The sequence below is a fragment of the Pristiophorus japonicus genome, chromosome 2 (genome assembly GCF_044704955.1).
Source record: "Pristiophorus japonicus isolate sPriJap1 chromosome 2, sPriJap1.hap1, whole genome shotgun sequence".
NCBI classification, from domain to species: Eukaryota; Metazoa; Chordata; class Chondrichthyes; family Pristiophoridae; genus Pristiophorus; species Pristiophorus japonicus.
The window spans coordinates 368,331,532-368,358,981 of NC_091978.1; the positions used below are offsets into that span (position 1 = coordinate 368,331,532).

The 27,450-nt window shown below is 46.1% G+C and overlaps 1 protein-coding gene across 1 annotated transcript in view; it reads left to right on the plus strand.

Annotated features, from left to right (window-relative positions):
- The first annotated feature begins 2,825 nt into the window (after positions 1 to 2,825).
- The window catches only part of LOC139235048 (eukaryotic translation initiation factor 4E-like), a 32,542-nt gene continuing 7,917 nt past the window's right edge, over positions 2,826 to 27,450 (plus strand). Inside the window, exons 1-4 of the mRNA XM_070866168.1 lie at positions 2,826 to 2,906; positions 11,462 to 11,568; positions 14,306 to 14,401; positions 25,407 to 25,470. Of these exons, the coding sequence (XP_070722269.1) occupies positions 2,889 to 2,906; positions 11,462 to 11,568; positions 14,306 to 14,401; positions 25,407 to 25,470 (285 nt within the window). The 5' untranslated portion in view covers positions 2,826 to 2,888. The remainder of the gene's footprint in view (positions 2,907 to 11,461; positions 11,569 to 14,305; positions 14,402 to 25,406; positions 25,471 to 27,450) is intronic.

A 27,450-nucleotide genomic window follows, 5' to 3' on the forward strand; every position in this document is an offset into this window, starting at 1 on the left:
ATGCTACCAGCCTCCTAAGATCTGCAGCATATTTCGCGATCTCCTGGCCTTCGGTGTGTATACAACTGGCATCTGGCTGTGAGGATGCTCTCTTTGGGCAGGAGTTGTTCTTGGATTAGCGTTACAAGCTCCTCGTACGCCTTGGTCGTTGTCTTCGCTGGTGCCATAGACGAGGCCATAGACGGTGGGCCCACAACTGGTTAGCAGGATAGCTCTGCATTTATCGGCCAGTGCAGCCGGATTGTCACCTGCCTGGTCATTTGCTGTAAAGAAATAGTCGAGTCTCTCCACAAAGGCTTCCCAATCATTCCCATCGGTGAACTGCTGCAATGTGTCAAAGTTAGCCATTTTCGCGTGAAGGTCCGTAATCTCGTCGCCAATTGTTATGTCTTCAGATGCTCTAATAATGACTCCATGAGACAATGCTTGAACTGTAGTGACCTTAGTCCATGTAATGTAACTCTAGAGTGAGGATCACACATGGTGGCCTGCCTTTTATACTAGGCCAGGCACACCTGTACAGGTAACCTACAAGTCTCCCACTGCATTGTCCTCTGGTGGCACACCTTGTAATAGATGATGAGGGTATGGATACTGGCGTGGAGGATGACCATTGCCCATCGACAGCATTGTGCCTGGACCCGTTAATAGCCAGCTAGACCAGGACCAAGGGCGTGTCAATGGGGCGGTCCCACGACTTGCCCGCACCCCTCCGTGCCAGGCAGCCAAAGCTCAGGAGCACGGGCACTTGAAGTGCAGCCCGACATTGAGGAGCAGCCCCCCTTCAAGTGCAAGAGGGGCTGCAACCTCTAACCATGCACTCCATGACCTTGATTGACTCCAGAGTAGGTGGTAGAAGGGGGTGGGGAGTAAGAGGCAAAGGGCGGAGCTTCAGCTTCCCTCATGGTAAAGGGCGATAAAGGGAGGGGTGGGACTTGTCTTGAGAGGAGGCGTAGCAAGAGATAAAGAGCCGGGTCTGAAATAAAGGGAGGGGCGTGGCCAACGGTAAAGGGGGGGGGGGCAGGACCAGGGATAATCATCATCATCATCATAGGTGGTCCCTCGTATCGAGGATGACTTGCTTCCACGCCAAAAAGGGATGAGTTCACAGGTGTTTCAATGAAGGACCTAATATTCCAGATCCCGAACTACATCCTCAAGGGTGGAAGATGCCTGTGTGTGGATTAATTTAACGTGTGGTGACTGTTGCACACCAGCCACCACATGGGCTTGACAGAGCTAGGTCTTGGTCCAGTGGCAAGGGTTAACCAGGACGACTGGAGACCTGCTCTGCTGCACGGACCTAGTGCGCACACATTTTTTAAATTTCAAAATATACTTTATTCATATAAAAATTTGTACAGTATATTCAAAAGCAGTTCAGTACATTTAGCTGCGGTCAGCAATTCCACACACTACATTTGGGAGCTGACGGCAGTTCCGTTCGATACATTTCCTTGCTTTTCAGTTCAAGTACAATACGGGATACCTTGTAGTACATTCAACAAATTACATTACACGTGTCACCAGACAGTACACGGAATGGGTGACGGTACATTCACATTTTTCCTTTCCAACGTGCATTACGAAACAGACCTTGCATTGTACATGGCACTACATAGGTGTTTACAGATCATGGTGCTCCATGTACACAAAAAAGAAGTTACAAGTACGGCCCGAGGGGAGTTTTGTACTGATTCCTGCCCCCGGGTTTACCATGGCAGGATGGCTTTAAACTGTGGCCCTTCCCCACATATATCGCAGTGTGGGCTGGCCCTTGCTGCCCCTGGGCCCTCGGCTCTCCTGGGCCCAGATCACATCGCTCCACGGCCTCTCGCCGCTCTTGTGCTGACCGGTGACGGCGGTACACTGCTCATAAAGGGGGGGAGGCAGAGATAAAGGTCGTGGGTGGGGCCAGGGATAAAGGAGGTGCCAGATATAAATGGGTGGAGCAACAGGTAAAGGGTGGGGTCTGATAGAGAGGAGTGGTGTCAGAGATAAAGGGAGGAGCCAGAGATAAAGGCAGGGAGCGTGACCAAAGATAAAGGGAGGGGGCGGGGCCAAAAATAAAGGGAGGGGGCGGGGCCAAAGATAAAGGGAGGGGGCGTGGCCAAGGTAAAGGGAGGGGGCGGGGCCAAAGATAAAGGGAGGGGGCGTGGCCAAGGTAAAGGGAGGGGGCCAGAGATAAAGGCAGAGGCGGGTCCAGAGATAAAGACAGGGGGCGTGACCAAAGATAAAGGGAGGGGGCGTGGCCAAAGGTAAAGAGGAGGGGGCGGGACCAGAGATAAAGGAGGGGGCGGGGTCAGATACAAAGGCAGGGAGGGGCGTGGCCAGAGATAAAGGCAGAGGCGGGTCCAGAGATAAAGACAGGGGGCGTGACCAAAGATAAAGGGAGGGGGCGTGGCCAAAGGTAAAGAGGAGGGGGCGGGACCAGAGATAAAGGAGGGGGCGGGGTCAGATACAAAGGCAAGGAGGGGCGTGGCCAGAGATAAAGGCAGGGGGCGGGACCAGAGATAAAGCAACGGGGCGGGGCCAGAGTTAAAGGGAGGGGGCGTGACCAAAGATAGAGCGGGGCGGTGCCAGAGAGAAAGCAACGGGGCGGGGCCAGAGCTAAAGGGAGGGGGCGTGACCAAAGATAGAGCGGGGCGGGACCAGAGAGAAAGGCAGGGGGCGGGGTCAGAGATACAGAGAGGGGCGGGGCCAGCGACAAAGGGGCCGGGACCTGTCTCGGCCGTTGGCGCCTCTTCAAAAGAAAACAAAGGGGCCGCCCCGGCCGGGTCACGTGGCGCCGGGCCGAGCTGGGCATGCGCGCTCCCGCCCGGGGCCGGCGCCACGTGACCCGGGCCGCTTCAATCGGCGCTCGGAGAGCGGCTGCAGTCACACACAAGATGGCGGCCGTGGAGTCGGTGAGTGACTTTACCTCACCGCCGGGAGACCGTCCCCCTCACACACACACACACACACACACACACACGGGGAGGGAGGGTCTGAGAGAGGGTGGGAGACACATTGAGAGGGGGGGGGGATTGATGGGCCGTCACAGACCCTCAGCGGCTTCATTACCACGTGTACTGAACACACACACACACACACACACACGATGAGGGCAGCGGGCCCGGCTCGGGCAGCATGGCGCCTGACTGTAGGCAGGCCTCAAGCCTCAAAAGGGAAGCGCGGGGGGCCCCTGGTGGGAAAGGATGGTTTAAAATACCTCCTCCCTCGCTCATTGAAATGCGAACCGCACAGAGAGGTTGAAATAAAACTAGAGAAGGCTCAGCAGGTCAGACAACATCTGTGGAGAGAGAGAGAGAGAGAAACCGAGTTAAATGTCGCTGTCCTTTGGTGAGAATTGGGCGATTCAGTGACTCCAGGTGTGACTGTACAAAGTAAAAGGAGAGGAAGGTTGTTTCCCCGCCATGGTTACGGTGTCTCTCCCCATCACCGGCTGCTTGTATGTGTTTGGGTCACCCTCTTCATTATTCACCATTTCCATGTATTTTAAACACGAAAAGAAAAAAGCTGCGTTAACCGATTATATGGGAGACGTGTTCCCAATTCGTCCCAACCACCCCCCCTGTTTCGTTTGTCGTTGTTTTCTTTTAAAATGTTGTCAGTTTTTGTTAGTCAAAATCATTGACAGGATCACTTTGTACAGTGCTTAAAGATAAAATCATGGGGAGAGTTTTTTTTTCCTTGAATGAAGTTAACATTGGGAATTTAAGGACTATGATATAACCTGAGATTTTTTAAATAAAATCATAATTTTAAGTTCAGGACTGTATTCCGAAAAGAGCTCTTCCACAATTTGCACCAGTGATTCTTCCTTGTTTCCATTCTAGCCGGTCACTGTCAGCTGAAATAGGCGGTGGGAACTTTCTCACGTTGGGAATGGTGTACCTCTCTCAGGCCTTGTGCATTTCCAAACAGCCAGCTGCAGTGTAGTATTGACAGCTGATGGGGAAACTATCCAGGCTAGCAGATGGTAAATGATATCTGTTCACTTGGATTATTAACCTTTCACTTACTTTTATTACGCTCATCAGATGCGGGTGAGCAGTCAAACAACTGAACTAAATGGGATTTTGATCTTGCATCCTGCTTTTAAATGCTCTAAATAATTATTTTATTCAGTAGAGACTCGGCATTCAATCACTGTACTCGCATTTTATTGACAATTCTTTCTAAATGATTTTTATGAAAGACCCACTCAATTTAAGTAGCACTGATTGCTCTCTGGCATATGGTGGATATTCCAAGCATTAGAAAAGTAACTGAAAGGGTAATAAAGCTGTGTAAACTTGAACGTAGGCAGCATAATATAGTAACAAAGTTTTACTTCTGGTTCTGTTTATACTATTCAGTAACTTTCTTCCCTCCTAGCAAATTGGCTGTATAATTCAAAGTGGCGTGGGCAACTGAGTTATGTTGCAGTTCCTGAGTGGAGGCAATATTGCTGAAAGGAGCAGAGACTGGGGTTGCAACGCCTGTACAAAATAATCCCATAACTGTTAAAATGTATCTTCTACCATTTTAAAATATTAATTTTACTAGGCTATTTGTAATTTGAGGATCTGTCAGTTTGAATCTGGGATGGCGGGCAGGTATAATAATTGGTGTCCAGGTCCTTTGCGAGGGAGAGGAAAGATGAATTGATGTGCCCACTGTTGATAGCTAATCCAGTGACTCATGGTGAAACTGCAAGTGTATTGATGTGGGGCCAGGGCAAAAACAGCTCTAGTTAGTTACGATGCAAAAGTACAATTGAATGGTCTGCTGGTACTTGCTGTCTGGACTGGCACATGATGAATGGTCACTTTGCTGACGTACTCTAGATCTCTGGTATCTATGGAACTATATCTCAGCATGAATTGGCACCTTCGGGAAAGCAGATGGAGGGAAATTATGTAACTAAGTTCCCCTGTATGAAGAGACACTACAAAGTGCACAGTTCTCAATTTCATTTCTCAATACAGTTTGATTTATCTGTGAACTGTGCAACACATTGATATTTCTGTGACTTCATATCTGTACCACCCCAACTCAATCCAAAGATTTGTTTCCAAATGCCTAATTTGCTGCTAGTATGGATTTGTGTCGTTGCGATGTGTGTGTGCACTAGGTCCGTGCAGCAGAGCAGGTCTCCAGTCGCCTTGGGTAATCCTTGCCACTGGACCAAGACCTAGCTCTGTCAAGCCCATGTGATGGCTGGTGTGCAACGGTCACCCCATGTTAAAAAAAATCCACGCACAGGCATCTTCCACCCTTCAGGATGTAGTTCAGGACCTGGAATATTAGGTCCTTCATTGGAACACCTGTGAACTTACCCTTTTTTGGTGTGGAAGCAAGTCATTCTCGTTTTGAGGGACTGCCTATGATGATGGATTTGTGTATATTTGAGCTATACTGTAAATGACTGAAATTGAGCAGGTTCAAGCAAGATCGTACTTCCAAGTTTTCCTTTGTTTTTGTTGACCCGTACATGTGAGGCAAAAATATCAAGTTCCAGAATCAGTATAGTGAGGGCGGCTGATCATTCTTTAATGTCCGATAGGTGGTGGAGTGGGGATACCGCTGGAGAGGAGGAGTATTCTAGTTTGTGAGACTGTTGTATTATAATAATATTCAAACCTGAAAAGGGGTGAAAAAAGATCAGCTGGTTCAGCGAGCCTGCCCCATCCAGAAATGGCACAGCCTTGTTCAGTGCCAAGTTGTACCCTATAGTCATGCAAATTCCCAGAAACAGCCAAGAGCCAATTTAGTGAGAAAATAAACTTCCTCAACCCTCTAAGGCAATTAAAAGTAATCCTGCAGTAACTTGAGTTGTCTCTATTTGCAGCCATTTCACAGCCTATCATAACTTTGTGTCCTCTTGACTCAGGAACTTGTCCAGTTCCTCTTGAAGGGCTGCAAGAAATCCATACTCACTGCACATTTGATAATCTGCTCCAGAGGGCTGCGACTCTCTGGACCGAAATACTTCCTAGTGTCTCCCCTAACTCTTAAGCATTTTATAATTATGTCCATTTAATTCTCCCATACTTTTACATCTTAAATAACCTATCAAACAGGACAAAATCTATCCCTTTCATCATTTAAATATCCTTAAATGTATCTCCTCAGTCCACTTTTATCTTTTTTTAAAAACCCCTGACACCAGGAGCTTGTCTTGATAGCTAAGAACCGCAAGCCTATTTATCAGTGTCAGCTTGCCTCCATATTCTTACCGTTGTCAGGTTGTGGGTTGTAACTCCACCCCAAGGACCTTGAGCACAAAATTTAGACTGACACGTCAGTGCTGTACCCAGCAATGTTCCTTTTAAGCTGTGGGGAAATAGAGAGAACATTGGTACCCATTTGTTGTTGCATCATCGGAGGTGCCATCATTGAGTTGAGAAGTGCAACTGAGGTCCTGTCTGCCTGTTCAGTGGATATATAAAAAAAATCCCATTTGAAGAAGAGCAGGGAGTTTTTCCAATAACATGGCCAATATTTTAGTACCACCCAAAAAAAGAGAACTGGTGACGTATCTCATTTTCTGTTTGTTGGATCTTGCTGTGTCAATTTGCTGCTACATTTGTATACAAAACAACTCAATCATTGGCTATAAAATGTCCCACAAAATATGAAAATATAACCCGATCTTTGTGCAGTAATTAAATTTACGTTGGACTCCCTTTCTGAAGATACTGTGTGATTTCTGATAAAATTCCAGCTGCATAGTGAGTGCCAAAGAAAAAAGCCATTAAAAGTAATGAATGCTGTTGCAATGTGCAAATAATTATTTTGTACTTTTATTACACATACATGATAAGGTTGTTCCGTACCATTGGGGCCTTGGTCTCTTGCTTTACTGTAAATGATGCTTGTGGCTGTCACTGTTTTGTGAACAATAAGTTCACGAGCTAGTTAGCCTGACTTTTGTATTATTTTGCTGTGCATTGCAATCTGCTGGGAGCTCCAATCTATTTTCTTTAAACGCACAGTTACTTTTAAAGTGCAGCATTTGCTGAGTGCACATTATCAGGAAAGATATCAAGCACCCATTAGATAAGCTAACAAGTTGGGCCAAATTGGAAAGTTTATAAACACATATGGGGTTTTCATAAATGTAAATTTAACATTGTTCAACATTCCTGATTATTTCTAGTGGAAATGTGCAGATATATTCAGGTAATGAAATTGGCAGTTTTGCGTATATTTGGGATTCCTCAGTACTGGACATTGTTTTGGTGAGGTACAGCCCTTCAAGCTCTTGATTCGTTAGATCCAGTACTCCTTTTTCTCGCTTTCATGTAAAATCAATTGTTTTAACATGAACATCTTGGCTCGGTGGTAACGCTGTTGCAAATGAGTTAAACGATTGTTGGTTCAAGTCCCACTCCAGAGACTCGAGCACCTAGTCTCGGTGATACTACCGAGTGGGTGCTGCACTGTTGGCGCTGCTGTCTTTCGGATGATATGTTAAGCTGATGTCCCGTTTACCTGTTCAGAAGACACGTCCTCAATGGAACCGATTTCTTTGACCAAGCTTTTGGTCACCTGCCCTAGGATCTCCTTATGTGGCTCAGTGTCAAATTTTGTTTGATATCGCTCCTGTGAAGCACCGTGGGATGTTTTACCTTGTTAAAGGTGCTATATAAATGCAAAAGCAAAATACTGCAGATGCTGGAATCTGAAATAAAAACAGAGAATGCTGGAAATTTCAGCAGGTCAGGCAGCATCTGTGGAGAGAAAAACAAGAGTTAACATTTCAGGTCGATGATCTTGAGGAGCACTGACAGGGAGAGGGGAAGAAAAAAACAAAAGGGAAGGTCTGTGATGGGGTGGTGGAAGGTTGGAGAGATTAAAGAGACAAAAGGGATGATGGCCTGAATTGAAATGGTAATGATAGAAGTTCGAAGGTTAGTCTAGATATTGTGTGAATGGAGGAATAATGACCAGCTGCCATTGGAGACAAAGAGGAAAAAAAACATAAGATCGGCGGGGGAAAGAAGGGAGCCAGAAATGGACAAAGATCAAGATCTGAAATTGTTGAACTCTATGTTGAGTCCAGAAGGCTATAAAGTGACGAAATGAAAGATGAGGTGCTGTTCTTCAAGCTTGCGTTGAGCTTCATTGGAAAATCGTAGGAGGATGGGGATGTCGGAGTGGTAGTGGAGCGAGGAATTAAAGTAACAGGTGACCGGAAGCTCGGGGTCACGCTTACGGACTGAACGGAGGCGCTCCACAAAGCGGTCACCCAATTGGCACTTGCTTTCGATGTAGAGGAGACCAAATCGTGAGCAGCGAATACAGTATACTAACTTGAAAGAAGTACAGGTAAATTGTTTTCACCTGGAAGAAGTGTTTGGGGCCCTGGATGCATGTTGTCGTATGAATTACTCCATTACCCCTGATTGTCTATTTCTCATGGTTTGCAGTAATGGTGATATTAAAAGGTCTCTGGATTTGTCCTGTTGCAATTAGCACATGTATCGTAGTTGTTTCTGTAGCTTTAAAATGTTCTTGGGGAACAGGAACTAATTATTTCCATTAGTTCCCCAAAACCCACCCACACAGACTTTTATTTTGCTTCTCCACAAATTCTTGTTTCTTTCCATTTTGATTTTTTTCCCCCTGTATCTACATGGCAGCGAATTAAATCCAATATGAAAAAGTGAACAAATTAATTTCTATTTAGCTCTACACATTCCCTTTTCACGGCAAGTTCTCTGCTTTATGTATTGTTTGATTTATAGCTAACGACTTGATTATATTGAGCCATGGATACTGTAATGTGGTCTCTGTAGTATCCCAAATGTATGTAGTTACTGTTGCAATAAAAGGTAGGTTCAGGAATCTTGCATACTTGTAGAGTATAGGTAGATGGAGGTTTAAATAACGGGCTAAATGGCAGTCACAACTAGTTTACAACTTTTAGTTGCACCTGTAAAACAATAAATCATTAAATTAAGTGTCCCCTGATTAAAGGGAGGAGGGCACTAAAACCGACAAACTTAAACAAATTAAACTTTAGACATTACGTGGTTCAAATTAAAATTTGGTTGCCGGGGGTGGTGATGCACTCCAGTCCCTCCGGCGCCCACCTCTTGCAGAAGGCCGCGAGCGTACCGGTGGACACCGTGTGCTCCATCTCCAGGGACACCCTGGCTTGGATGTAACCGTGGAAGAGAGCCAGGCAGTTGGGCTGAACAACCATTACAACTAGTTTACATATTCAATCTCTTGAATAACACACCCCTCCCCGCCCCTTCCTCAGTGTTCCCTTTAAGCGGTCGAGTAAGTGTCTGGAGCTCCCGTGCAGACCAACTTCAGGCTTTACAATCAGAAAAAACGCGCGTGCGTGAGAATGTGAATGGGCCGCGCAGCCCGTTAAAGGAGCTGGGCACCCAAAACATATTAACGGGAACATTGCCCCTCCTACAGCAACAACTAATGATAATTGTGATGCAAAATATTGCTATCTGCCGATGGTATGGCAATAATCTAGCAAAGTTATATTTATTTGCAACAGACTACCCAGATCGCTGAGTAAAGGGCAGCCCCAGCATAAGTTAGCAACCCTGCCTAAATTTACTATATAATGCTTGTTTCTGTTAGTGAACATTTTGGCTGCGCTCAGCATATTGAGTCCTGAATTCCCTTCCCTCTCCCTGCTCCCGACAATCCTGCATGCTGCTGTCAGTTAGTGTGGCAGGCGAGAGAATTGCTGAGCACGGCCTATGACCGCCTCTTGTATCCCCAAGTGAAAAGGTGAAGCCTGTTATTATGAAGACCTGTTTGGGTATGGAAGGTGCCCAACTATAAGCTCCAAAGAGGTACTTGGCTAATACTGCTTGCTTCTCGATGAGACTCGTACAGGGGAGCAAAGTGTTTTTGCTGCACTGGCCAGTACACACCGTACCCAGTCAGTGGGTAAGGAAATAGCCACAGCAAAACAAAAAATCTCTGTGCAAACTTTGCAACAACTGCCCGCGCAGAAGCTTGCAAACGGGCACTTCAGATTCTAATTTGCTGCAATGGAAACCGGTGGTGCGCGTCCCATGAGCTTGCAAGCTACATGGGGCTCTCTTCTGGTATGACTTTCTCCCACTGTGCGCAAATAAATAGCCTGTGGTTTGGCTCCTTTCTGATTTGATGACACCTGTTCTGGTAAATGTCAATTTTATTCTCTGCAGTTCAGAAGAAGGAGAGGTGATCTCATTTGAACTATATAACATTCTTAGAGGGCTTGACAGGGTAAATGCTGTGAGAGGCTGTTTCCCCTGGCTGGAGAGTCTAGAACTAGGGGTCTCCGGGTAAGGGGTCAGCCATTTGGCACTGAGATGAGAGAGGTCTTCACTCAGACGGTTGTGAATCTTTGGAATTCGGAGGGCTGTGGATGCTCAGTCGATGCGTATATTCAAGATTGAGATTGATACATCGTTGGAATCGAGGGATATGGGGTTAGGGTGGGAAAGTGTTGATGTCGAAGTTTAGCCATGATCTGATTGAATGGCAGAGCAGGCTCAAATGGCCGCTTGGCCGACTCCTCCTATTTCTTATGTATCCGCGTTTGAAACATCTATGTTTTGAATTGTCTCGTGGATTGAACACCTTTTCCGCCTCCCGTTTTTCACCCTGCCCCCATCCACAAGGTATTCTTGTATTGTAGCCAGCTTTCCTCCCCCTGGGAAAAGTCCAGAAGCATTGAAACTCGTCCCCCATATTGGATCGGGAGAAGGAGGGTGGCTTTCTTTATTTTCCAAAGCCTGAACTGTCAGCCTGTATAAAGTCCTCGACAGCTTCCGCTTGCACCCGCACCCCTTCCCCATTCTGCAACAGTTGCTCCCTACATGTCATTTCTAACAGGAGATGCTGAAGCTTAATTCCTTTTTCCCCTAGCCCGGAGGCACAGAGCCAAATGTAAAGCTGAAACTGCTGTCCAACTGAGATCAGGGAACTCATTATCCACCAGGGATTAAACCTGAGACCATCAGACATATATGGCTTCGCACCACATTGGGTGTACCTTTACTCACTGTACCATCCAGAGAGTTTTGTGTGGATTTTGAATGTTAATCTTGGTGCAGACATCAGTGAAAGCATATTATGACGACAGTTTCCAAATGCTATGAAACCAAAATAGATGCTGCTTTTAAAAGAAATAACATTCACAATCGTATCTCCCGTTGGGACACATGTTTTATTGGGAGCTCTCCGGCACTTACCCAAACGTGTGAACCCAGACACTGAGAGTCAATAGGCAGTCCGTCTGTGGGTCCTGATCCTGTCCTCATTCAATGTTCCAACAACCATTACTGGTGACAGTCGGAGGAGCGATACGTATTACGTTTGCTGCTCATGTGTTCCGTTGGTGCTCTGCACATCATTAACCATTTGCTGCCGTGTAACTCTTGCCCAACACCGATTATTAAATGTGTGTTTGTAAAATTTCTGGCCATAATCTTTTTCTCTGCAGGAAACCACTACACAACCCCAGTCTTCAGAAGAAGAAGGTAAAACTGAGGCAGCAAGTCAGGAAATTGTGAAACCTGAACACTACATAAAGCATCCGCTACAAAATAGGTAAAGCAACAACTCTGAGCATTGTGGTGGGTTGTATCGTTGGCTTATTTAACAAGAGTCACTGCAGCCACTAACCATTTATTAGTAGGTTTATGCAATTAAATGTGCTTTTATATAGTTGCTGTAATGGAGAAGAATGCTGCTGCATCATTATCTTTCACTGGGTTCAAAGGAGCAATGACTTCGTGAGAAAGTGCTGGGAAACTCTTCACCCTGAACACAATGTCATAAATTGCATCTCGTCACGGAAACCAATTATCAATGGCTCTTCGTTCCTCAACACATAATTTGTCAAATGCTTTCATAAAGACTTTTGAATCTAGCACACACTTTTTCAAATGTTTATTTTTTAAAGTAATGACTTTATGGGTGTTTAAAAGAGTGACTAGATCCAGGGCACAGGCCTGTATTAATTGCAGTTACACGATTTATGTAGCCAACCCTAAAACTGATGTGGCCTGAACTGAGCTTCAAATGATATGTTCCATCCAACACCAAGACTGGTAATTTCCAACATATTTAAAATGGATTATTGCATCCTCTAAAATATTGCAGAGGGGAATTTCAGATGAATACATTGTGCATGCGTCTGTTACTTTGGCTCCTAAGTCTACCGTTGTGGTGTTCCCAATTGTTCGAGATATGGAAGTCAGTATTTCGGACCACGCACAAGATTGCACAGTAGAAATGTTGACTGCGAAAGTCCAAAATTATGGCCATTCTTGATGTTTGATACATTTTTTAAATGAATATCTATATAAAGTTATATGCATTACTTTGCATGTCTTGGGCAGAAAGAGAAATAGCAGAAGGGCAGTTGAGCACCCATTAGACACCTGTGAATATTTTTGGAGTGGCTTTGATGGTGGCTCTATGTAGCAGACTTTGTGGCTGTTAATGAGTATACCAGTAGGGAGGTGGAGAACATTTTCTTCCATCCTGCTCTGGCCCTTGGCAACATAATCTAGGCTGGCACCTCACCGTGGTACTGAGGGAATGCTACAGTGTTGGAGGTATCGTCTTTTGGATGAGACGTAAAACCAAGGTCCCTGCCCAGTGGACCTAAAAGATCCTATGGCATTATTAAAACTAGATCAGGGACGTATTTTAGTGTCCTGATCAACATTTCCCCCCCCCCCCCCCCCCCTCAACCAACATCAGCATTATTTGGCGGTGTGCTGATCATGGAACCTTACTGTGTGCAAATTGGCTGCCTCATTTGCCTACATTAATAACAGTGAACTCATTTCAAAGTAACCAATTTGCTGTAAAGATATCCTAAGGAAGTGATAAGGCAGTATGAAAATTTATTCTTCTGGGGAATTTACTGTGCTGCTGTGTTTGTGCATATCTTTAATTTACAGTGTCAACCGTGGCTCAGTGGGTAACCCTCTCGCCTCTGATTCAGAAGGTTGTGAGTTCAAGTCCCACTTCAGAGACTTGAGCGCAAAAATCTAGGTTGACACTCCAGTGCAGTGCTGAGGGAGCGCTGCACTGTCGGAGGTGCCATTTTTCGGATGAGACATTAAACCGAGGCCCAGTCTGCCCTCTCGAGTGGACGTAAAAGATTCCATGGCACTATTTTGAAGAGCAGGGGAGTTATCCCTGGTGTCCCGGCCAATATTTATCCCTCAAATCAACATGACTAAAAAGCAGATTATCTGGCCATTATCACATTGCTGCTTGTGGGAGCTTGCTGTGCGCAAATTGGCTGCTATGTTTCCTACATTTCAACAGTGACCACACTTCAAAAGTACTTCACTAGCTGTAAAGCACTTTAAGAAGTCCTGTGGTCATGAAAGACGCTATATAAATGTAAATGTTTCTTTTTTAATTGTCATTGTGTAATCTCAACCTGTTCCAGAACTCCAGCCTTCCCCCCCCCCCCCCTCCATCAATGCAAATTGTTCTTTGAAACTTGTATTTTTCAAATTATAATTAACATCCCCTGAAATGTTGGAAGTGACTAAGATGTAGCTTATCCAGGAGTGGAAAATTCTAACTTACTGCCAAGTTGAGAATGAATCAAGGGATGTGGGATAGTACAGGCAAGTGGATTGAGATCAGCCATGATTACTTTGAATGGCGGAGCAGGCTCGTGGGGTCAAATGGCCGACGCCTGCTCCTAATTCTTATGTTCTTATGAATTGCTTTCCATACTGATGAGGATAGATGTAACAACAGTGTATTTACAGTTATTTCCCTGTTCATTTTATTACAGTTTTTCTTTTTTAAATGGTTTGCTTGTAGGATTTTGCCCACCTTTGTGATTTTTTTTTTGTGTTCAAGGTAAGGGAGGTTGGTTGTTGCAGATAAAATATTTTTCAATTTGAGCATAAAGTTAGATACAATGTGCCCTCAGCCCTGACCTCAGAAGAACATCATCGATTGTACCTTTGTTGGAACTTTTCCATTTTTAATAAGAGTCTTGCTGCCTCTGAGCAAGATTACTGGTGCTAGAATCACGCTTCTTTTTCCAGTGGGGAGGAAAAGGAGAATGCGTTTGAGGGATGCCCTAATTTCTCTTGTGAAGGAACCTTTCTGCCAACAGCCAAAATAGACTTCAGTTCCAGTGCCCTAGATTTTAGCCCAGATCCTAGAATTGAAAGACCAGTGTCTGTCCCACTGCACCCGAGCTCATTCCTCGCTTTAATTTAGTTTATAGCTTTTGAAAGTTTTTGGGCTTTGTTGCATTTGTACACTTTTAGATACTAATCTTCTATAATTTCTCTTCTAGATGGGCACTTTGGTTCTTTAAAAATGACAAAAACAAAACTTGGCAAGCAAATCTGCGCCTGATATCCAAATTTGATACAGTAGAAGACTTTTGGGCGTAAGTAAAAACATGAAATTATAAACTGAAAAGTAGCTTTTTTTATTCATTCGTGGGATGGGTGCGTTGCTGACATGGCCGGTATTTATTGCCCATCCCTAATTTCCCTCAAGAAGGTGGTGGTGAGCTGCCTTCTTGAACCGCTGCAGTTCTTGTATCGAAAGTACTCCCACAGTACTGTTCGTGAGGGAGTTCCAGGATTTTGAATGAAGGAATGCCGATATATTTCCCAGTCAGGATGCTGTGTGACTTGGAGGGTAACTTGGAGGTTGTGGTGTTCCCATGCACTTGCTGCCTTTGTCCTTGTAGGCGGTAGTGGTCGCGGGTTTGGGAGGTGCTGTTGAAGAAGCCTTGGCGAGTTGCTGCAGTGCATCTTGTAGACAGTACACACTGCAACCACAGTGTGCCGGTGGTGGATGGGGTGCCAATCAAGCGGGCTGCTTTGTCCTGGATGATGTCGAGCTTCTTGAGTGTTGTTGGAGCTGCAACTCATCCAGGCAAGTGGCGAATGTTCCGGCACACTCCTGACTTGTGCCTTGTAGATGGTGGAAAGGCTTTGGGGAGTCAGGAGGTGAGTCACTCACTGCAGAATACCCAGCCTCTGACCTGCTCTTGCAGCCACAGTATTTATGTGGCTGGTCCATTTAGGTTTCTGGTCAATGATGCTCCCCAGGATGTTGATGGTGGGCGATTCGGCGATGGTAATGCCGTTGAATGTTAAATGTATCGAACCTCGCTTAGACCACACTTGGAATACTGTGCACAATTCTGGTCTCCGTATTATGAAAAGCATATAGAGGGACTGGAGAAGGTGTAAGGATGATACCAGAACTGAGCGATTATATTTATCAGGAAAGGCTGAACAGGCTGGAGCTCTTTTCTTTAGAAAAGAGAAGGCTAAGGAAAGCTTTAAAATTATGGAGGGGTTTGATGGGGTAGATGTAGAGATGATTCAAGGACTCAAGGTAGACAAGTCCCCTGGTCCTGATGAAATGCATCCCAGGGTATTAAAAGAGATGGCGGAAGTTATAGCAGATGCATTCGTTATAATCTACCAAAATTCTCTGGACTCTGAGGAGGTACCACCTGATTGGAAAGCAGCTAATGTAACGCCTCTGTTTAAAAAAGGGGGCAGACAAAAGGCAGGTAACTATAGGCCGGTTAGTTTAACATCTGTAGTGGGGAAAATGCTTGAAGCTATCATTAAGGAAGAAATGGCGGGACATCTAGATAGGAATAGTGCAATCAAGCAGACGCAACATGAATTCATGAAGGGGAAATCATGTTTAACTAATTTACTGGAATTCTTTGAGGATATAACGAGCATGGTGGATAGAGGTGTACCGATGGATGTGGTGTATTTAGATTTTCAAAAGGCATTCGATAAGCTGCCACACAAAAGGTTACTGCAGAAGATAAAGGTACGCGGAGTCAGAGGAAATGTATTAGCATGGATCGAGAATTGGCTGGCTAACAGAAAGCAGAGAGTCGGGATAAATGGGTCCTTTTCGGGTTGGAAATCGGTGGTTAATGGTGTGCCACAGGGATCGGTGCTGGGACCACAACTGTTTACAATATACATAGATGACCTTGAAGAGGGGACATAGTGTAGTGTAACAAAATTTGCAGATGACACACAAGATTAGTGGGAAAGCGGGTTGTGTAGAGGACACAGAGAGGCTGCAAAGAGATTTAGATAGGTTAAGCGAATGGGTTAAAGTTTGGCGGATGGAATACAATGTGAGGTCATCCACCTTGGGGGAAAAAAAACAGTAAAAGGGAATATTATTTGAATGGGGAGAAATTACAACATGCTGCGGTGCAGAGGGACCTGGGGGTCCTTGTGCATGAAACTCTTTTAGGGAGTTAACGGAAAAAACATTAAACCGTGCCCCCCGATCTGGGGGAAACACCAACATTTACAATCCCAAAAAGTTAGTTTGCAGGTGCAGAAGGTAATCAGGAAGGCGAATGGAATGTTGAGCCTTCATTGCGAGAGAGATGGAGTACAAAAGCAGGGAGGTCCTGCTGCAACTGTACATGGTATTGGTGAGGCCGCACCTGGAGTACTGCGTGCAGTTTTGGTCACCTTACTTAAGGAAGGATATACTAGCTTTGTACAGAGACGATTCACTAGGATGATTCCGGAGATGAGGGGGTTACCTTATGATGATAGATTGAGTAGACTGGGTCTTGACTCATTGGAGTTCATAAGGATGAGGGGTGATCTTATAGAAACATTTAAAATAATGAAGGGGATAGACAAGATAGAGGCAGAGAGGTTGTTTCCACTGGTCGGGGAGACTAGAACTAGGGGGCACAGCCTCAAAATACCGGGGAGCCAGTTTAAAACCGAGTTGAGAAGGAATTTCTTCTCCCAGATGGTTGTGAATCTGTGGAATTCTCTGCCCAAGGAAGCAGTTGAGGCTAGCTCATTGAATGTATTCAAATCACATATAGATAGATTTTTAACCAATAAGGGAATTAAGGGTTATGGGGAGCGGGCGGGTAAGTGGAGCTGAGTCCACGGCCAGATCAGCCATGATCTTGTTGAATGGCGGAGCAGGCTCAAGGGGCTAGATGGCCTACTCCTGTTCCTAATTCTTATGTTTCCACTTGTGGTGGAAAACTTGGGTGTCAGAAATATAAGAGAGTCACTAATAAATCCACTAAGGAATTCAGGAGAAACTTCTTTACCCAGAGAGCAGTGAGAATGTGAAACTCGCTGCCTCAGGGAGTGGTTGAGGCGGATAGTATCGATGCATTTAAGGGGAAACTGGATAAGCACACGAGGGAGAAAGAAATAGAAGGTTATGCTGATAGGGTGAGATAGAGGGGTGGGAGGAGGCTCGTGTGGAGCAATTGAGAAGATGTTTGGGGCGATGACGCAGCCCTGTTTGACCCCGGTCAGGACGTGGATTGGGTCTGTAATGGATCCGTTGGTAAGGATCACGGCCTGCACGTCGACGTGGAGCAGGCGGAGGATGGTGACGAACTTTTGGGGGAATCCAAAGTGGAGGAGGACGACGCTCCATAGACCCTCAAAGACCTTTGTAAGGTCAAAGAAAGTCATGTATAAGGGCTGCTGCTGTTCCCTGCATTTTTCCTGCAGCATGAAGTTTCTGTAAAAATCATGTCCGTTGTGCCCCATAAGGGATGAATGAAATCCGCACGGTGACTCCGGGAGGAGCTCCTCAGCCACAGGCATTTAGCATTTAGAAAAGGAAAATGACTGCCAAAGATAAGCAACTTCCACCAAAATGGATGCAAAAGCAAAAGCCAAGTTTATACAAAGCACAATTTTGGTGTAATCAACAATTGAAATGCAAACTCTTTACAATCAATCCCTTTCCAAGTTCCCAATCTCAGTCAAGCTGTGCAGTGGAGGGAGACAGCTGCTAAGAAGGGAGGCATATCAGTCACATCACACTGCCCTGTACATCTCAGAGGTTTGAGAATTTCCAGCACAGAAACAGGCCATTCGGCCCAAATGGTCAATTCCACTTTATTTGGAGGGCAGAATCCTCAAAGACTTTCGAAGACATTAAATTTTGATGAAGCCATTTCCAGAATAGATGAAAATGGGAGCTAAATAGGAAATTCATACTTTTGCATCTGTCTGTTGAGATGATTGACGCCTTTGTTGTAAGTTGTGTAAATGAATGTTGATTAAGTTACACTTTGTATTCAATTCTAAATTGTATATTGAGATTAAAATCTTATGTACTTGTCTGAAAAATCCCAACAGGTCACCCATCAGATTTTCATTTAAAAGACAATATGTGCTGAATTACATAATTCAGTATATCTACTTCAGCATAATTTATTGATACTATATGTGGCGTATTTTACAAATGCAATTTTATATGCACATATTTTTAAAATCACTGCAATCTCTTTACAATGCCACTAACTTGACCAGTAGTTTTATACTTCATTTTAAAAATTGGACTATGGGTATAATTGCTGCTTCACGTTGAAGAGGATGTTGTTTTGACACACAAGCTAATTGGAGAGTTGCCCTAATGCCATACATCAATAGTTCAGTCTCCGCAGACAGAAGTTTGTAGGTTGTCATTCCACATGGAAAATCTTGTCTGTTTTCTGCTGCCACTGGGGAGTCATAGGTTGCAGAGTTGCTCCTGTTGACCTCTCCATACATGCACAGGTTGGTCCCTGCAGAATTCTGACAGGTTTGCACTGAGTGCATAGATCTTGTCTAGTGGCTGACCCCAATGCTGATTATGTCTCTTACTATTTTCTATGTTTCTATGTTTCTAGCACTTCTTAGATAGCAAAGCTCAGTAGGGCTCCATGTGACTGATTCATTGATTGCAAGATGACTCTGGGCTGTTTGGAGTATGGATTTGCACAAAAGTGAGGGAGTATGGACTGAAAGTATGATTACTGTCCACTTTATCACCAAATGGAGTAGGGTTTATTCCCCAGGTCTTTTCATCCACACCATGTAGATGTGGTATTCACGTGATCAAACACCATAAATCGGTCACCATAAATCGGTCAACATAGCAACTTGCAGAAAGTGCACGTTGCTTTGTACGCTTACCTATTGTTTGCCTTGGGCAGAGCAACGCATTACATTTATAAATATGTTGGAAAGTGCAACCCTTTGTGCTTCAGTCTGTTCCCGTATAGGGTTTCAATTTGTTTCTGAATAAATTTACTCTTAATTCAAAGTTCCCTAATTCAAATTGATTTATCTGTTAATTTTGTTTTTTTTGAGTAAATAAAGCCCCTTGTGTGGTTTTATTTAAATTGTGCAATTCAAGCTATTATTTAATGTTTTTGAGCAGGAAAATAACATTCAATTAACAGAAGACTAACCCCTCTGGGGTCTGGGCTTCAGTTTCTTTCAAATACATTAATAGCTCTCATCTTAGCTTTGAAGATTAGTGAACTGTACGCGTTCTTCAGACTCGCCCTCATTTTTGGCAGGCAGATGTGCCAGTTCTGAGGCTGTTGTGTTTATTTCCTCTACTTGTGTCCAATACTCATTTGTCTTATGTTTCAAAATCACAGTGCCAATCACAGTGTCATCTGCCGCTTTGCTTTTTTTCTGCTGAAAGGAAGTATGACTTTGTGTGAACAAGCAACATCCTTTTATGTAAATGGAGTGAAAGACTTTTGTCAATCCAGGCAGTGTTTCTTTTGAAGATGAGGTTTTATGAAAGGCTATCTATCACTGAATAACAAGTTGGATAGTTCAGTAGATCACATTAGCTGCCACACTGAGTTGTTGGGGCCAATAGGATAGATGCATTAAAGGGGAAGCTAGCTAGATAAGCACATGAGAGAGAATGAGGGTTATGCTGACCAGTGCAGCCTTCGGCCGCCTGAGGAAAGAGTGTTTGAAGACCAGGCTCTAAAATCTGTCACCAAGCTCATGGTCTACAGGGCTGTAGTAATACCCGCCCTCCTGTATGGCTCAGAGACAAGTACCATGTACAGTAGACACCTCAAGTTGCTGGAGAAATACCACCAACGATGTCTTCGCAAGATCTACAAATCCCCTGGGAGGATAGATGCAGCAACATTAACGTCCTCAACCAGGCCAACATCCCCAGCATTGAAGCACTGACCACACTTGATCAGCTCCGCTGGGCAGGCCATATTGTTCACATGCCAGACATGAGATTCCCAAAGCAAGCGCTCTACTCGGAACTCCTTCACGGCAAACGAACCAAAGGTGGGCAGAGGAAACATTACAGGGACACCCTCAAAGCCTCCCTGATAAAGTGCGCCATCCCCACCGACACCTGGGTGTCGCTGGCCAAAGACCCTCCTAAGTGGAGGAAGTGCATCCGGTAGGGCACTGAGCACCTCGAGTCTCATCGCAGTGAGCATGCAGAAACCAAGCGCAGGCAGCAGAAGGAGCGTGCGGCAACCAAACTCCCCACCCACCCTTTCCCTCAACGACTATCTGTCCCACCTGTGACCAGGACTGTGGCTCTCGTATTGGACTGTTCAACCACCTAAGGACCCATTTTAAGAGTGGAAGCAAGTCTTCCTCAATTCCGAGGGGCTGCCTATGATGATATGCTGACAATTTGATGAGTAAGGATGCAAGGAGGTTCGGGTGAAACCTAAACTCCGGCATGGACTGGTTGGGCCGAATGGCCCTATTTCTGTGCTGTGTTTTTAATGTAATCCTATCTACCCCTTGGTAGGGCAGAATTAATCAGAAAAGTTAGAGGTCTTGATTTAGATGTTTGGTGGCGAGGGGCCCAGTCAGGATGCTTGAGTCTCCAAACCAAGATACTGAAAAACCTACATATGTTGGATTTTCCATTTACCCGCTGCTGGTTAGTCTTCCCTAGTTTACCCAAGACCAAAACATTGAGGAGCTGATTGGAAAGTGCCATGGCTTTAGGTGTGGAGAGGCGCTGCTTGAATTTAACTAGTCAAAGCCGCACAGCTTATCATCACAGAACAGTGATGGGCCTCCTGCTGCACCACCAAATCCCGGTGTTCAACCCATGGCAAATGGAGCACGCAAATTCCATCGCAAACTGTGGCAGCAACACGTGGTCTGCGAGAAAAGAACCCTCGCAATTCTTTTAAATGTTTGGAGCAGACATCCTGAGCTCGTGCTTGCAGTTATATATTCAACGCATTACTGACGACATGGAATAGAATGAGTGGGCAACTTTGCCTCACTCTTCTTTCAAGGGTGATGGGTCCAGACTCCATCCAAGATCTTGGAACTGAAGTAAACCGCCCAGATAAAATCCAAGATTCAGCAATATACTCCCGCAGCTTTCACCGTGTTCAGGGGGGCTTTGTACAGCTTCATAGACTTCATAGACTTCCTCAACGCAACATACACTGGCAGATTTCTCAACCTCAATTCAAATAGCCTACCGTGGCCTGTTGAGTCAAATGACATACAAATACAGGTTGAACCTCCCTTCTCTGGGACTCCTTCCTCCGGCACCATTCCCGCTGCTCCGACATGAACAAATTGAAGTCCTTCGTCGCTGCCGACTCCCGCAATCACTGGCCTGACCGGGCCCCCCCCCCCCCCCCCACGATCTCTCTGCCGCACTCCCAAGCCAGCCAGCCAGCCCGCCCCAATATCACCTTGGTCAGTACCTGTACCTAACCTCCCCTCGTCCGGCAAAATCCCTTATCCGGCACAGGCCAGGTACCGAGGGTGCCGGATAAAGGAGGTTCAACCTGTATAATATTCTTTCCAGACCTCTGTGACGTGTTTAAAAAGCAGCAAACTTACCAGTTATTGGGACTAGTTCAGCATAGCCCATTCATGCATGATTAACAGACTGTTACCATGGGAGAAATTATTTGACATCACTTCTTTGTGACTGCGAGCCATTGGGGATGAATGCACCCCACTCATCCCCCATCAACCTCCTAATCACCTTATTTGATTTCATTGTGTCAACTGTGATTCAGAGATTAGCGCACGCGCCTTCTGAGTCAAAAGGTTGTGGGTTCAAGATCTACTCCAGAGATAGCAGAGGCATTACTACACATATTTAATTATTTGTTAGAAAAGGTGTAGTACCAGAGGACTGGCAGGTAGCTAACGTAATACCTATATTTAAGATGGGGGATAGAACATGTCCAGCGAATTATAAACCAATCAGCTTAACATCAGAGGTAGGAAAAATAATGGAATCTCTACTAAAGGAGAAAATAGAACATCTAGAAACCAAAAATACAATAATGAATAGTCAGCATGGATTTCAAAAGATAAAGTCTTGTTTGACCAACCTCATTGAATTTTTTGAAGTGGTAACAGAGAGAGTAGACAATGGTAATGCAGTAGATGTAATTTATCTAGATTTACAAATGGCCTTTGATAAGGTACTCCATAATAGACTGATGAATAAGGTCAGAGAATGCGGGAGTCAGGGGAGTAGGAGCAGAATGGATAGCTAGCAGGCTTCAAGACAGAAAGCAGAGAGTAAGGCTAAAAGGTAAATTCACAGTGGCAGAAGGTGGGTAATGGTGTTCCACAAGGATCAGTGCTGGGACCACTTTTGCTCACAATTTATATTAACAGTTTAGACTTTGTAATCAAAAACACAATTTCTATATTTGTGGTTGACACCAAATTGGGTGGGTGGGGCCGGGGGGGCGGGTAGATGGTCAATACTGAGGAGGACAGCAACAAATTACAGGCGGACATTAATAAACTTGCAGAATGGGCATATAATTGGCAAATGAAGCTCAACGCAGATAAACGTGAGGTATTACATTTTGGTAGGAAGAATGGGGAGGTCACTTATTACTTGGCGTGCGAGTCTAGGTGGGATCTCGGAGTATAAATACCTGTAACAAGTCACAAAGTTGCGACACAGGTTAGCAACGCCATTAAAAAGGCAAACCAAGCACTAGGGTTTAATTCTAGAGGTATAGAATTGAAAAGTAGTGAAGTCATGCTAGCCCTGTATCGATCCTTAGTTAGACCACAGTACTGTGTACAGTTCTGGTTGTCATATTATAAAAAGGATACTGGAGAGGATGCAGAGAAGATTTATGAGGATGATATCAGAAATGCGAGGGTATACATATCAGGAAAGGATGAACAGGCTGGGTCTCTTTTCTCTTGGAAAAAAAGAATGCTGAGGGGTGACCTAATAGAGGTCTTTAAAATTGTGAAAGGTTTCAATAGAGTGGGTACAGAGAGAATGTTTCCACTTGTGGGGAAGAGCATAACTAGAGGCCATCAATATAAGATAGTCACCAAGAAATCCAGTAGGGAATTCAGAAGATAATTCTTCACCCAGAGAGTGGTGAGAATGTGGAACTGACTACCATAGGGAGTGGTTGAAGTGAATAGTATCGATGCATTTAAGAGACAAGCATATGAGGGAGAAGGGAATAGAGGGTTACACTGATAGATTTAGATGAGGAAAGACGGGAGGAGGCTCAAATGGAGCATAAACGCCGGCATGGACTGGTTGGGTGGAATGGCCTGTTTCTGTATCGTATATCCTGTGTAATCTAGGCTGACACTCCAGTGCAGCGCTGAGGGAACGCTGCACTGACGGAGGTGTCGTCTTTTGGATGAGACGTAAAACCGAGGCTCCGTCCGCCCCCTCGGGTGGACGTAAAAGATCCCACGGCACTATTTCGAAGAAGAGTAGGGGAGTTCTCCCTGGTGTCCTGGGGCCAATATTTATCCCTCAATCAACATAACAAAAACAGATTATCTGGTCACTGTCACATTGCTGTTTGTGGAGCTTGTTGTGCATAAGATGGCTGCTGCGTTTTCCACATAACAGTGACAACACTTCAAAAGTATTTAGTTGGCTGTAAAGCGCTTTGAGATGTCCGATGAACGTGAAAGGCACTATACAAGTGCAAATGCAAGTCTTTAGTATGTTGTATCATTTACCGTTGCAGTAGCTCTCAATTGCCCTTTTGAGATTTCGAGTACCATTTTCAAAGCCTCGTGTTTCACCCAGCGACTTGCAGTCCATTCTTGGTTACTTTAACAGGGCCCTCCATAGTGGATGCTTCATTGTTGTGTCGTGGCCACTTCGGGCCAGATATAATTGAATTCTTGAGACAATCCACAAGGCAGGAAGATGATCCCGTATGCAGCCGACTGTGCATTGAGGGAATAAACTGCAAATGTTGGGATTTTAAAAATATAAATGCTGGAAATATACAGCAGGTTCATCAGCATCTGTAGCAAGTCCAGATAGGTTCATTTTGGGATGTAAGCCTTCACTATGTTCTGTAGAAAGCTTTCATACCCAAAATGTTAATCTGTCCCCTCTCTTTACAGAAGCTGACTTACTTGTGTATTTCCTGTTGCTGTGCATTATTGGCTCGGCAGCTCAGTATAAGAGCCAATTAGATGCTCTGAGGTAGCCAAAAATGTAGGTCCCCAGAATGCCACTGTTTTGGTGTACTATTCATGTGGAAATTGAATGAGAGAGAGAGAGAGAATACAAAATGATATGGAATCTGGCTCTGGTTATCATTCTATGTAAATGTAGGATGCACTTCTTTCAAAGGTCCCTTCTTGACGATTCAGTTTTGCTTACGAACTTAGTGTCCTGGAGCTGTTTTTTAATTTACACAAGATGTTCTGTGTTCCTGGTGTTGCCTTGGATCTTGGTCAGTGTTCCCGTGAACTTTTCTTTAGGTGCACGGCCCCTTCAAAATATTGCGCACGCACGGTTTTTCCTATTTAAAAGCCGGTGAGCCGTCTGCGCGGGAGCTGCAGATTAAAGGGGACATTGTTCTTATGTCAAATATAGGCAAGACCCAAACTTATGTCCTATGGAAATTAGTAGTGAAAACTCACCTGAACGCACGTGGCTTTGATTTCTTAACGTCTCTCGGTGACGTTTCCTCCTGTGCGATAATCACTGTGTCCTTGTATGTTAAGCTTTGACTTTTCAACAAATGAAGAAGCCTCTATACATCTGTGATTTAGCCTTGTGTGGGTCCTCCTCATTCTTTGAATGCAGTTAGCACCAACTTAGAATTATCCCCCTCTGCCTCTGGTTCTCTTTCTAACATCACAACCAGGGAAATTCCATTCTCATGGTTTCGTTTAACTCTCATTTACTCCGTGTCTTTACTGCATCTTTTAAGAAAGTGGCAATGGTGGGGAAAACGACAGCGGTGCAAAATTCTCAATGAAATTGTTCCTGTGATTCTTCCCTGGTTTGGATGACGATCTGTTTGAGAGAAACTTTGCATTCCATGGGTAATATAAGTAATGGAAGAGACAAGTATGACTTGCAGACTAAATCAAGAAATGCGCATGAACATATCGAAGTTTAGTCTTCGGTGGTGGGGATGAAACTTGCACACGAGGAATTATACACACACAGGCCAGCTCGATCAGTGAGGTATCGGCTTGTGTACATATGTGACAAGTGCGTAGAAATGAGGAAAGTATTTCTCCCCAATTTGGTGATCTTTACGCGGGGCCACCACCAACATTTTTGTATGCGGTGTTCTGACTAATTTTTGTTTTCTCTTCTCCGTCTCGCAGCCTTTACAATCACATCCAGCTCTGCAGTAATTTAATATCCGGCTGCGATTACTCTCTCTTCAAGGTGAGTAGATGTTTGGGCTCGTAAGGCTTTGAAATTCACTTTTCCCTGTTAAATTACAGTATTAACCTAACTATGCGCTAATAACCAAGTGAGACTTACCAAACATCGAATTGATTTTTCTATTGCCTAATCGTGTTGCGCTCATCTTTGTTTCTTAGCCCATATTTGAAGCTTGAAAACCTCCGTGTTTCTTTTCTGAGTCGCACTTGTTGCTCTGACAACATCAACCACATCTCTACCAATGCTGTCTGGGACCAGATAGTGAAGTCTCATGTCAAACCTCTTCTTCTCCACCCCCACTTTCTCCCATTGTGAGGCTATGCCCTCCAGAATGAAATGCTTCCCATTTGGTCATATTACTGTTCATATTGGGGTGATGGGGGGGGGGGGTGGAAAAAGAGAGAGAGAGAAGGAGGGGGGAGAAGGAATGAGAGAGAGAAGAAGGAGGGAGGAGAGAGTGAGAGAGAAGGAGGGAGCGAGAGAGGAGGAGGGAGGAGAGGGCGAGAGAGAAGGAGGGAGGAGAGAGCGAGAGAGAAGGAGGGAGGAGAGAGCGAGAGAGAAGGAGGGAGGAGAGAGCAAGAGAGAAGGAGGGGGGAGAGAGCGAGAGAGAAGGGGGGGGGAAGAGCGAGAGAGAAGGAGGGGGGAGAGAGCGAGAGAGAAGGAGGGGGGAGAGAGCGAGAGAGAAGGAGGGGGGAGAGAGCGAGAGAGAAGGAGGGGGGGGAAGAGCGAGAGAGAAGGAGGGGGGAGAGCGAGAGAGAAGGAGGGGGGAGAGAGCGAGAGAGAAGGAGGGGGGAGAGAGCGAGAGAGAGAGAGAGGGTTGGAGAGGGAGAGAGAGGGGGGTTGGAGCGAGAGAGAGGGGGGGTGGAGCGAGAGAGAGGGGGGTGGAGCGAGAGAGAGGGGGGTGGAGCGAGAGAGAGGGGGGGGTGGAGCGAGAGAGAGGGGGGTGGAGCGAGAGGGAGGGGGGGTGGAGCGAGAGAGAGGGGGGGTGGAGCGAGAGAGAGGGGGGGGTGGGAGCGAGAGAGAGGGGGGGGTGGGAGAGAGGGGGGGTGGAGCGAGAGAGAGGGGGGGGTGGAGCGCGAGAGAGAGGGGGGGGTGGAGCGAGAGAGAGAGGGGGGGTGGAGCGAGAGAGAGGGGGGGTGGAGCGAGAGAGAGGGGGGGTGGAGCGAGAGAGAGGGGGGTGGAGCGAGAGAGAGGGGGGGTGTGGAGCGAGAGAGAGGGGGGGTGTGGAGCGAGAGGAGAGGGGATGGAGCGAGAGAGAGAGGGGGTGGAGAGAGAGAGGGGGGGTGGGGAGGGGGGTGGGTGGAGAGACAGAGAGAGAGGAGGGGGGGTGGAGAGACAGAGAGAGAGGAGGGGGGTGGAGAGACAGAGAGAGAGGAGGGGGGTGGAGAGACAGAGAGAGAGGAGGGGGCGGTGGAGAGAGAGAGAGGAGGGGGCGGTGGAGAGAGAGAGAGGAGGGGGGGTGGAGAGACAGAGAGAGAGGGGGGGTGGAGCGAGAGAGAGGGGGGGTGGAGCGAGAGAGGTGGGGGTGGAGCGAGAGAGGGGGGGTGGAGCGAGAGAGAGGGGGGGGTGGAGGGAGAGAGGGGGGTGGAGGGAGAGAGGAGGGGGGGGTGGAGGGGAGAGGAGGGGGGGGTGGAGGGAGAGAGGGGGGGGGTGGAGGAGAGAGGAGGGGGATGGAGGGAGAGAGGAGTGGGGGGGGTGGGAGAGAGAGAGGAGTGGGGGGTAGAGAGGAGTGGGGGGGTAGAGAGGAGTGGGGGGGTAGAGAGGAGTGGGGGGGTGGAGAGAGAGAGGCGGGGGGGGGTGGAGAGAGAGAGAGAGAGGGGGGGGTGGAGAGAGAAGAGAGAGAGAGAGGGGGGGGAGAGAGAGAGAGAGAGAGAGAGAGGGGGGTGGAGAGAGAGAGAGGGGGGTGGAGAGGGAGAGAGAGAGAGGGGGGGTGGAGAGAGAGAGGGGGGGGTGGAGAGAGAGGAGAGAGGGGGAGGCCCT